Source organism: Pleurodeles waltl, chromosome 3_1, assembly GCF_031143425.1.
Source record: "Pleurodeles waltl isolate 20211129_DDA chromosome 3_1, aPleWal1.hap1.20221129, whole genome shotgun sequence".
Taxonomy (NCBI): Eukaryota; Metazoa; Chordata; class Amphibia; order Caudata; family Salamandridae; genus Pleurodeles; species Pleurodeles waltl.
Window position 1 is genome coordinate 414,419,568 of NC_090440.1, and position 12,564 is coordinate 414,432,131.

Consider the following 12,564-nt stretch of genomic DNA (forward strand, 5'->3'; position numbering starts at 1 on the left):
AAATTACATATAACTGCCATTGTTAAAGTTCTTATACTTCTTGTAGTTCCTGCATATTTTAATGTTACAATGTCAGATTTAATTTGTACACACTGTAATAAATTTGATTGAATGTGCAATAAATGAACGAACCTGATGTTATTTGTTTTCTATTAACAGGCGTAAGTTTAAACCAGAGAGAAAACAATATATTTCTTGTAGCATTTTCTGAAGATGGCGGGACAGAATATTCCTATGGGGGAAGTAAGCGCTATAAATACAATACAATACAGACGCCACCGCTGATTTAGTCATTAATGCCACTGAACTTCCAATATTGATAGAGTTGGTATTAAGACTAACTGTAATATCTCGCAAAAACAGTTTCATGGTTTGGAGCTTTGGAGAGCTAGAACCGCCAGACAGGAGTCTACATGGAAATGAGCTGACATAGGAAGAGCAGAAAATGATTTATGATGTCACCGTAACGTTTTGAAGATGTCCTTTGAGAAATTGAGTGTTTTAACCACGTTAGATATGTAAATGATGTATCCAATAGTATCAGGAAGGAGCTGACAGAAGTATTGGAAACTATGTGGCAAATAACGTTATCACAACAATGGTGATCTCTATGGTTACTCCCAGTAGTTGTGGCACATATACAGAACAATGGAATGCATGTATGCATTGACATGAGAGATGTAAATCAAACAATACAGGAAGACCTGCACTCTTTGACAAAAATAGATGAGAAGGTAGGTATATTAGGATGAGCACATTATACTTGTTATGGTCTGCATATCTTGGCCAAAGAGGCAAAACACCCAATCGCATGTCACATCAGATGGTGTTTGGTCTAGCAGGCTGCAAACAGATTCTGCTCAAGATATTCAAATAATTGAGTGGTGTCCTGGCATTTAGTGTACAGGCAAACGAGCCAGAACATGATAGGAGTCTTGACGTAATGTTCACTACACTTGAGCAAAGATGATGCAAGCTAAGGAAGGTAAAATGTAGGCTCAACAAATATGATATTGAGTTCTTGGGGAACGTTGTATCGGGTAATGGTATAAGATCAAGACCAGATCTTTTAAGGGAACCTGATGAGGTATGCCTTCCCCAGAGAATAATTATTATCCTTCATGTGGATTTGAGAATTTGTATCAGTTTGGCACATGGTTTACTTCCAAAGCAAACCCACTGAACAGACATTTGAAGAAGGTACACAATCTGAATGTGGGTAAAGAAATGAATATGCTTTCAAACCATTAAGATTTTGACTGGAGCCCCATTGTTGCTTTAATATGTCCCAGGTTACTAAATGGATTTTACAGCTGATGCCCACAAAGAAGCGGGCACTCCATGGTGGTGTTTTCTTCCCATGACAGAAGCACAGAATGGCAATATTCTGCAATAAAGAAGGAAGCACTAGTGTGCACCTGGGCTGTTGAGAAATTTAAGTCTTACAGACGGACACAAAATTCGACATTCAGACAGATTTTTAGCTATGTGTACCCATTCTATAGGTCTTTGTTCAAATTAACGAGGCTCAAAACTAAACTACTTCAGTAGCTCTTCTTTGTGGAACATTTTCTTAGGTCCAAGAAATTTTTTAAAAAGCTGATTGATTATCAAGGCAACCAATCTCCCATAGTGAGGAAGGATAGACTCTAGATCAGTGCGACTGATAGCATCGATTTGAGGAGAGAAAGCAGCATTTCTGAGGCACAGTGAAGAGAGGCAGTGGATGTTGACAAGAATATGATTATTTGAAGAAAGAGAGAGAGAGAAAGCGAGAGAGAGAGAGGAGAAGAATAGAGGTAATGGATGGATGGAAAGAGGAAGTGAGGAAAGAAGGGGGTGGGGCTGGTTTGAGCATTGTTGTCAGGCCTGATTTTGGTTCTCCAGTCGGGCCCTGGTACTGGTGACCTGGTATGGATCCAGATGGTACAAATAAGTCATAACACCAGTGATTAAGGTTTGAAGTGGAGTGTGCTGCCTTTGCAGGAGTTTGAATTTTTCTGAAAGAATGTAGCAAAGATTAGGTTTCTTGGTCCTGATCGGGTGATTGGTTGATCACTGGTCCAAATGGACTGAGAAGCACTTTGTGTGACGTTCGGATAATGGAAACTTTTTTTAATGGATATTTTTTCATGATGTTCCCAAAGGACTTAGTGCAGAGATTTTTGAGGGAGCCTAGAATTAAGAACAAAAGATTTAGTCTGTATAACACCCAGCGGAATCTTATAGGCGAAAGGACTAGCAGGTTGGGTAGCGATATCGTAATGTGTGATGTAGCCAGTGGTGTCCTTATCCAGGATGCCATGTGAGATATTGTGGTATCGGAGCAATCCTTACAACTCCAAAGATGCAACACCATTCCGGACTCTGAGCGGAAGCCAGAACCTTTTGTGTACTTGATGGTTCAGTAGACCGCAAAAAGGAATGACTCCAGTAGACAGCATATAATGGACAAGCTGGATCCGGCAGCTCAGTGGACTATTCCTTCACTCCAGGAATCGGATTCACCTCATGATTACATGTTCTAATTAGGACTGATTCACCCAGCTCTTCACCCTTTTGAGGTTGACAAAATGAGTACCACTGAGTAGGTTAACAGTCAACATACATTATGCAATACCACAATACCAAAAGGTGAACTTGTGAATGTTATAAATATACATTGTGCAAGGTTTTTCAGGGCTGTTGAGTAATGAGATTATGACGGTTCAAATGTGTGACAGTGTGTACCTTATGCAGGGCCACTGGAATTATGTGATTGTGCGGTTGCTACGTTTTTTGCATAATTATGGATTTGTAGCATTTGACACACAGTCCATCTGGTGCATAATCTGCAAATTTTAACAACAAAAAAAATGTTTCTAGCTCAAGCGGTTTAAAAATTGCTAAAAACGCAGCAAGAGGCGTTGCCGCAGTGGAACGCCCTTTGCAGAGGTTGACTGGTCATCTTCCTGTTGCTTATTTTAATATTTAGGTGTTGAACTTGTACTAATGAAGTGCAACCTATGCATGGTCAGTGTTAAGGAGTGTTATGACGCGAAAATAATAAAGTAATACAGTCAGAAAATGTGCCACATTATGCTGCAAGATTTGCCTGTTCTTGTAGCAGAATTCTGGCAACCATCCGCATAATTTGGCCCTACCCTGCTACAGAGTCCCAACCTGACCATATGGAAAGGAAATGTAAACAGTGTGAATTACCAGGTGGGATTAAAAAATGTCTGCTCAAGTAAGGTCGGAAGGTGGTTGTAAAAGATGCCAGAGGAAATGCTGTTCAACTATAAACGGGACAGTGATGGAAGAGTGATTATCACTTTCCTGTACGATAAAGAGAGGGTGCATTGGAGATGTTACCTGAAAAGGGCCATAGTCGTACTTTGGTATAAATCACTTCCGCAAAATAAGAGGATTTGTGTTCTTTAGAGTCCAGGCTGTTTCTGGTTATAACGTTTGTGCTTCCCTCGGATACCTGATCCAGCTTTAGTTATGTTGAGGGTTCATTATGTTCTTGTTGTAAGTCCCTGTGTTTGTTGTCTGATAATTTAACATGGGACATTACCTCCTGATGGGAAGGGTTCCATTACTCAATTGTCATTCTGGAGTGCAAAAGTTTGTCTTTGAAATGTACTGAGAGTTGGAGTAAGTAGGACAGTGGAGCCTGTATCTTTTAGCTGGTCCATGAGTGGGTCATACAGTGCTTTTTTGTGTTACTAATTTTGGGGGCACCAATCACTGTATCTGGTCATGCAGATAACATAATTTATGTTGGAGCAGTTCAACATCAAGCAAAGGGGCAGTCATGCTGCTGCTATGCAGAAATAGATTTGCCCACTCCTAAGCTGTATGTCTTGTCTATGTACTTCACACTGCCTCTTTGGTACGCCCTAAGCAAACCAGAGTCAAAACAAGGGACAACTTGAATATTGACATCAGTGTATACAAACTCATGATAAACTCACCCACCCCAACTGGTGATACCACCTGCATTGGCAAGACTAAGCACCTCAAATTAATAATGAAATGTACTTCACGATTGTTTGGAATTCGAAATTTATTAATAATGTTACATTGGGTGAATATAAAGTTTTTTGTAATGAATGTGTATAATAAAATTAATTGATAGACTGTTCCACTGTGTGGCTAATGGGTGAGAGGTTGGAGGCTCTATACCTGTAAATGTAAACTGCACAACTAGAAACAAATTCAAGATAAATGACTTGTAATCCAGCCTTTGCCAAACTGTGGGTCTGAAAGCGCAAGTAATAAATAAAGATGTCTTTAAATTCTGTATTTATTTTGTCACATTTGCTGCCACAGAGGTCAAATGTCAGTCTGTGTCTTCTGACAAATTGCTGTTTATGTTTTTAACATGGGGATTGGTGTTTACAAACTCCTCTCACTATGCAGTCCGAGAAAGAAAAGTGAATTATGTGAAAGTTTTGCCCAGCACAAGGAGTGTGAAAGGAGAGTCGGTAGGATGCCATTTTTAAGGCACACAACAGAATGTGAATACTTGTAAATGAACCGTACACATGCAGCAGTTACAAAGCAAAAATGAAGCACTTATTTTTGTAATTCTGAAGTGTGATGAAAACAAAGATTTTAATAGGATCAAAACAACTCAAGACACTTTAATGGGTGATGTACAAATGATAAATATTCCCTGAAACTCAATTTCCACACATTATCATATGTGTGCAGTATGGTTTTACCAGTAAGATGGTATGTCTGTGAGAATTTAGTGGAGACTTCAATTGAAAATGTGCTGTCTGTAAGTGACAGTGCGCTACCACACAAGGCTTTCGTTGCATTAAAGAAACTATCCACCTCATATCATCTCGTGTCCATTAAACCTAGGCAGGTTGAAAAAATTGTTGTTGAAAAAATTGGGTTGTGGTTCTAAAAGGTTTTGGAAGCACAGCTTTAATCTGTTCATGTCTTGATTATGCTGCTTAACATAATACTGGAATTCCACTGAAATGTGGTGAGAATAGATAAGGAGCTTGTCTTACCATACTTCTCACTAACCATATTTACCCATATATAACACAATCTGTTTTGAATTTAGCTAACAGTGATCAGACATAGGGCTAGCTCAGTGGGTCAAATGGTTACTTCTGCAATCAATGAGCAGCCTATAGGAATCAGGTCAAACGTCCAACAGGGCTGGTATGCTGTTTCATTCTGTAAAGGGAAATAAACGAGTTTGGAAGTAATAATACATTTTAAAACAGCCTGTGAACACTGATATAAAAAGTCACACCAGTGACCTTATGGTTGATTTGAATGATGAGTTCCAAGTTTAGCCCTCCGAAGCTAGATGTTTTTCAAGGGAGGCCTTGCCTGCTAAATTTTCAGGACAATATTCGACTAATGTAAAATCCTGTAAACGTCACAGTACGCCTCGATTGATTTAATCCTTGTACCTGTGGCTTCCAATGTGAAATTCCAGAAGGCAATGCCATTTTGGCATTGTCACTAATTTCTCCTTCCTCCAATATCACCCTCTGTTTATCTTTCCCTCTCTCTCTCAACTGTTTGTTTTAGCTAAGACATTTTCTTTGACACCCAATGGAAATCTATGTATTCTCTGCACTCAATCGGCTCCCCTCACTAGGTCTTAGTAAGACATAATTTGTCACTACCAATCTCCTTTATTTCATAGACCCTTCCTGGGTCACTCTTAGATTTTCTAATTATGGTTTACAGGCTCCAAGGAGACTCTGCTCCTATGGTACATCACCCCAATGAACTCAAACACATTTGGAAAATGGGACCACTTTTAAGGCTTCCAACTCTTCCTTACCCCCTCCTCAACATCGGGCAGCAGACCTCTATAAAACAAGCAAGACACCCTAATATTATTTCAAGTGGTACCATCACTTGAATTCAGCTCACTCCAATGTGAGAATCCCTTTTCCCTCAGTTTAGAAGTTACAAGAGATGAGTGGTCATCGTTAAGAGTCAATGTCGATCCATGAACTTAAAACGGGTTTGTAGGACCAAATAGGCTCAGGGATGGACGTTGACCCTTAACGAATGTGTGAGTATAGGGTCTGCCATCCTCTAAACACCCTATGAGGTACTGAACGCCTAAGGAATACAGCCTATGAATGAGTCTGTTGGTCTGTAACTTTAGCATGCATGAATGTATGTATATGGTGTCCAACATATTGTAATTACTAAGAAAGATAGAGGGGATATGAAATCCATGTGACCCACTGGGCTGTGAGAGGGGGCTGAAATATGTAGACCGACGTTTGATGCTAGGGAATATTAATTTTCCTCTGAGCATCAACCATGTTTTTAATCTTGCCCGGGCACTCTGCAACATACTAAACTGTGGAGAGTGAGCACAAGGCAATTTTAATCAGAGCTCTTCAGATCTCACAGCAACAGTCATAGATAAGAGGAACCATGATTACAAGGTTGAGCCACCCAGCCACAGTAAGTGCCTGGGTGAGGACTCGACGATGAAGCATGCCACTAGAAACCTCTAGTGGGTGAGAGTCCTTTTTCCAATTAAAAAGCCTTCTGTCACCTCTCTCTTGAAAAAGCCAACCATGGTAGATTTAGAATATGGCAATTATTGGCTTGTTTCATATGTCGCACAACATGTTCACTCCCCACTATGGGATCAAGCAGCTTCTCAACCCACAAGGATGACCGCATCACTTAATGTGTTCATTCTCAATGTCATTAGAATGATGTTATTGCTGCCTCAATCGCTTGTATTTCTTAGACACGACCTACCACTAAATCCTTAAAATTCTTTAAAATGTGTGCCTTCTGACTGTAGCTTGAATGTTTTGCTCCTACTTGCAGGGGTGACAAAGCTTTACATGTTGTGGTGAGAAGGTAGTAAACACTGGAGTTTTCACAATGGTCGCTCTTTATTCATCCCATATGTTCACATGTTCCACATTTAGGTCAAATCAAAGTCTTGATCAGCATTGTCTGTTGTAGTCTGGCAGTTGCTTACAGGCCACATATTTTTTATTGTGATCCAAAAATATTTATTACGTAACATTTACTAAGTTCAAACATAATATACAAAGCAAGGGTTTTGGTAAATATTTCTAGACAGTCATATATTCTAATAAATATTCAAGTAATAGACAGACACATTTTGTGATTGTGTGTAAACATGTATGAAACTGACAGTGAAAATCATGAGCATGCAGTCACATTGTAATTTTGTAAAATCTGAAGAATACAACTGACTGAGAGGTGGGTTTAGTGCAATCAAAATACCCGGAGCCACCGACTTCATATGCTTTTCTTCTATAGACATCCTTAGATGGGAAAAATCAAAAATTGTAAAATGAGGCGGGGGGGGGGGGTGTATAACAGACTACATAATTATGCTGTTAAAATATTCACCAGCTCGGATGCAAGCTGCAAAAACTCCTCTTTAGGTAGCAGATACTTTTGGATAATGGTAACTGCAGATGCCTCTGTGATGTTGTTGAAATCCTCCTGGTTTTTAATGGGCAGATGACCTGCCAACTCGCATAGTGCAACATTAAAAGCAGTTTCTTCTTTTGCCCCAAAGCCTGACTTGCGTGGCCAGATGATGATCCGGGTTCCACCTTCTGATACCGGATACACTGGGTGTCCAGGTTCAGACCCCCGGGTTAGAAAGAGATTGTGTGCAATGTTTTGTGCCACCAGATAGTTTGTGACCTTATGGATATTATGTGCCAACTCCTGCAGGTCCTTTCCATCTGTGTAGAAGAGGAATCCTGGAGCAGGGAAATCTGAGAGCGCGTGAAAGCTTTTTCCAGGGCACAGTGCTTCAGTACAAGCAGTTTCAATGAAAAGCTTGTAGTTCAAATAAAACCCGTGCAAGTGCAGGTGGTTGACAGAAGCAAATCCTCCAAGGCTGTTAAACCCAACCCGGAAGCATGGATTGGCACTGAGGAAAATAGATTCTATACCAAACTGGATGAGATCTGCTGTTAAGATCTGGGGCAGACAAAGGGTTGGTTCAGGAATGAATAAAACATGTCCGAACTCCAAGGGGCTCACGTTGATTACTGCCAGAATGCTATTTGGCTTGTCTTTGTTCCTAGCCACACAGTTCTGATCAGTGATATTTGAGCTGCTCTGCAAAGAAGGCACACCTGCTGGCTGACACGTTATATCCAATGCAGAATCCTGGATTTGAAATTCTGCATTTAAACCTCGTTTTCTGGGGACAAACTGTTTTCTTATCTGGAACAAAATTTCTTCTGGTTTGATTTTATTAAAGTTAAATTGGTGTGGGTCAAAGCTCTGTTGGACACTTTGAATGTCTTGAGGTTTCCTTCTCTCCAGTCCTCTCTCGATGTTGAGCTGGGCAACAAACTCAAACACACCAGGGAGTATCCGGGTCTTTATGTTGCCCAAGTTATAGCGGAACAAACCAAGCTTCATCTTCTCCACCCACGTGGATTGTAAAGCGATGTCAAAACTAGACAAATGTTTTTTATCATGGTCACTGCATTTGCTTCCTTCCCAAAGAGGTCCTGCAAGAATCAAGTCTCCATCACAATACAAGAACAATTCCATTTGAGATTTGTTCAGAATTTACTTCCCATTTACATTTCTGATTAAAACCACATACTGAACTGGAAGACGGCAGGTCTGAAGGACTTCCGGGGCCTTTTTAATGTTAACTGGTAATGACACCAGAAAATAACATGAATCGTGGCTTGTACTTTCATCCAGCGTCTGCACTGCTCACCTGGAATACAACAAACACGGTCAATTACATTATTTAAAATCCCCATTCTGCATGGTTTACAAGTTATACAACTGTCACAGGTCAATCATGCATTATTCTAGGCTATTTTAGTGTGAGTGCTCAGACAAAAAGGCAATGATATCACACGATGGAATGGACTAAGGATAGAAGTGAATATAAGGCAAAAGAGTGTTCTTTTTCTAGGACTAGAATATTTAAACATTTTAACGACACATCAGTTAAGATGAAACTATCGTAAAGGTAAGCTAGCATCACTTGCACTCACATGTAATTATAATAAAGTATGAGAAGGGCACAGAATCCGGATGATGGGAGTATGTGAGGGTGGCGGAAGGGGTGTTATGGAATTTGTAAGCTGCAATACTACGGTTTTAACCCATGTCCCGCTTGTTAATATAGAGTTTAATATTAGCTTCAAGTCAGTTTCAATGCTCTCCCAATTTTGGCACTTATGGGAAGTGATTCGCCCTAGACTACACTGTGCTTAAGTGGAGCATTATAAGTCGGGTAACCTAGTTCGGCATTTGACCATTTACTTCCTAGAATACCACTCCTCTCAAGTGCAATGCTCAGGATGCAAATGTTCCAAATTTAAAGTAAAGCAAAGTAAAAGCAATGTGCACATCATTACTGCAACATTTTCATCCAGGTTTTTAACAAAACCGTTTTGCTCTAAATTTAACTTACCATAGGGATAAAAAAATGCCACTTTTATGTGCATATTTTGGAGATCTGCTCTAAGGTTATTTTTTTATGGCAATTCAGGGTGTGAATGTTTTTTTTAAAAAAAATCTGAACCCCAAGGATGTGATGGTTCAGAAATCTACTGAGACAGTAAAAAAATATCCACTTTTAGTGCCACACATTGAGGTGACAAATTATGGCAGGCCCGAAACCAGTCTTACTCCACACTGGCAAGCAGGACGCTTCTGGAGTTCCTGAGTGTGCCCGGTCTGTGGGTGGTCGCAGCGGCTACAGCAGGGTTCAGGTGAATCAGCTGCACGCTGCACAGGTGACTACACTCAGCAGGTGCAGAGTCTGTCATTCATGGTTGTGATCCTGTCTTGAGTCCCTCATCTGGGTGATGGTACACACATGATCCCAGAGCGTCCTCACTTCTGTGGTGGGAGTTGGTAAATCAGGTCACAGTGCTTGATGCTCCCAGTGACCTCTTATGGCATACTGGGTCACCTTATCTCACAGGACATGGGCTCCTGCCTGATCGGCACAATGAAATCCTTCACAGTGGTTCCTCCTGGTATATGGGGTCGCCAGCCGGTACCACACACGGCTGCAGCCCTAACTGCACGGCAGTCTTTTTTCACAACTGCCCCTCTTGGTATACAGAGTCGCTGACTTGGTACTATGCATGACCTCCAGACCGATTAGCACAGAGCTGCACATGGATCAATTCAGAAAGGCCCTCACCTGGCATACAGGGGTCACCGACTCTGTCCTGCACATGGGCAATGACCTGATGGATGGAGCAGTGATTTCCGCACAACTAGCACTCCATCCATCTACCCTTTTACTCATCCTTCAACCCTTCCATCCATCCATCCATCCACCCATTTATGCTTTCACTCACTCATCCATTTATCCACTCTTTTGCTGATCCGTCCATTCACTCTTTCACACAATCCATCCATCCACCATCCCTTTCACACATCCACCCATTCTTTCACTCATACATCCTTTCATCCATACTGTCACTCATCCATCCTTTTACTCACCTATCCATCCATCCTTTCAATCACTCTTTCACATTACTTATGAGCCTTTGTCTGTCGAGCTGCAGAGAAAAGAGGCCCATCTTAAGCCAGGCTTTCACAATGCCTGTGTCCAAACCTAGCCATCTCCCAACTTTTCTATCAAACCTATTCATTCTTGGACCCATTCAACCATCCACCCATCCATTCATCCATCTATCCACCCTTCCACTACATCCATCCTCCCTTTCACTCATTCATCCACTGACCCTTTCAGTCAACCATCCATCCAACCACCCATCCATTCATCCATCCTCCCATCCAATACATCCATCCATTCACTCAGCCATCCATCCTTTTGCTCATTCAACTATCCTTTCACTCATTCATACAGCCATATCTCCATCCACCCTTTCACTCACACTTCCATTCCTTTATCCATCTATCCATCCACTTAATCACCCACACTTTCATGATAATTATGAGTGTTTGTCTGCCGAGCTGCAGGCGGAAGAGGCTTGTCAAGAACTCCATCCCCATTGTAGTTGCTGAAGTGTGAGGGAATTCATGATGCCCCTGTAGTTAACTCCTGTTGGAGGCAATAGCCTTCCACCGCTATGAGGGCAGCGTTTTGGGCGCTCCGACTGGTTGAAAAAGACCGCAGTCCATGTGACAGGTCTATGTCATGGCACACATGCATGATCTGTGTTTGGGTATGACAACAAAAATCAGCATTAGTGATCCATCCATCAGTACAGTAGGGCACGCAGAGCAAGCATGCACGTCCATTATCATGCAGAGGACTCTTCTGCCCCAACAGGAAAACAATGATAAGCTATGCCAAAACCATTCAAAGCTAAGCAAGCAGCTAGGGGCACTGTGTAGATGCTGCTGGAGCGGTTCTGTCTTAGAAAAAGAACTCCCTTTGAAAAAATGAAACGTGAAAGAATGTAAAAGTGAGAGTGGGTGGCTTCCTCTGAATGGTCTTCCTATCATAGGTTTAGCAGTCCAAGATGGCCACGCCATTGAGAAGCAGCCTTTCTGTGATCCTCGAACGGTAAACCAATTATAAAGTTGATGATTGTATGTCAGAACCACTAAAAGATGGCTGCCTGTTGAAGCAGTCAGCACGCACAATGCACAGCACTGAAAGCAACAACATGGCAAGTGTGCTGCTGGATAGCACTGTGCGTCTAGTCCTTGCAAAAAAAAAAAAAAAAGATAATAATAAAAATAAAACTAAGGTTGCTATGTTATCCTGGTTTTATGTGAATCACTTCATTCCCCTTTGGCTGGGTCTGGGTTATACAAATACTGTAAGCAAGTCACATACACAGCACCTATAGAGGTATCGAAAGGGTACCGTTAAAGGACAGAAACGACCCCTGATCCCCCACACGAATAAGAAGTGGTAGCAGGCCCCTCTTTGTATAAGCAACACTGGAGTGCAATCCTGTTAGGATATGACCAAGGGTGATGTTAACTGTAAAACTGGTGATGGATCAATAATCTAAAAAAAACAAAAAACAATCCCAACTAATCGTGGCCTCAGACAAGGATGTGCTTTAGCTCCCCTACTGTTCAACTTATACACAGACAGTTTGAAGGGTCTGCTAAAAACCCAAATTAATTTTCCACTGAAAATCAGCTGTTTGCACATACCTATAATACAATATGGGGATGACACCGTAATCCTAGATGTATCCTGATTTGGATTAAAACGATTCATGGAAGCACTAAATACATACCGTCAAAAGAACCGCCAACTTTTGAATATAGATCAAACAAAAATCATATTTAGGAAAAATAAGGGAACTTGCACATCGAAAATGACATCACAACCCGTAAAACAAGTGCTCTTTAGCAACATAGCAGGACTAAACCCACTAAAACAAAAATTTACCTAATTGCACTAAAAGTAAAAGCTAGCCATCTACAATCTGAACCAAGATGCTTCCACCACAAACTAGGCAGTCCCTGAGCAGCACCTTTGCTCACAGTCTACTCATCTAAATGCATCGCACCAATGACCTACGGTGCTACTGCCTTTCAAAACAACTTGAGTGAGAGATCTAATAAAATTATGAGCAAAGCCCTCAGACATGT

The 12,564-nt window shown here is 41.2% G+C and overlaps 1 protein-coding gene across 2 annotated transcripts in view; it reads right to left on the minus strand.

The window, feature by feature from the left end:
- Nucleotides 1-4,077: 4,077 nt before the first annotated feature.
- The window catches only part of GDPGP1 (GDP-D-glucose phosphorylase 1), a 48,304-nt gene continuing 39,817 nt past the window's right edge, over nucleotides 4,078-12,564 (minus strand). For both annotated transcript variants that reach the window (XM_069222661.1, XM_069222662.1), the window contains exon 2: nucleotides 4,078-8,728. In XM_069222661.1, the coding sequence (XP_069078762.1) occupies nucleotides 7,363-8,553 (1,191 nt within the window). In that variant the 5' untranslated portion in view covers nucleotides 8,554-8,728 and the 3' untranslated portion in view covers nucleotides 4,078-7,362. The remainder of the gene's footprint in view (nucleotides 8,729-12,564) is intronic.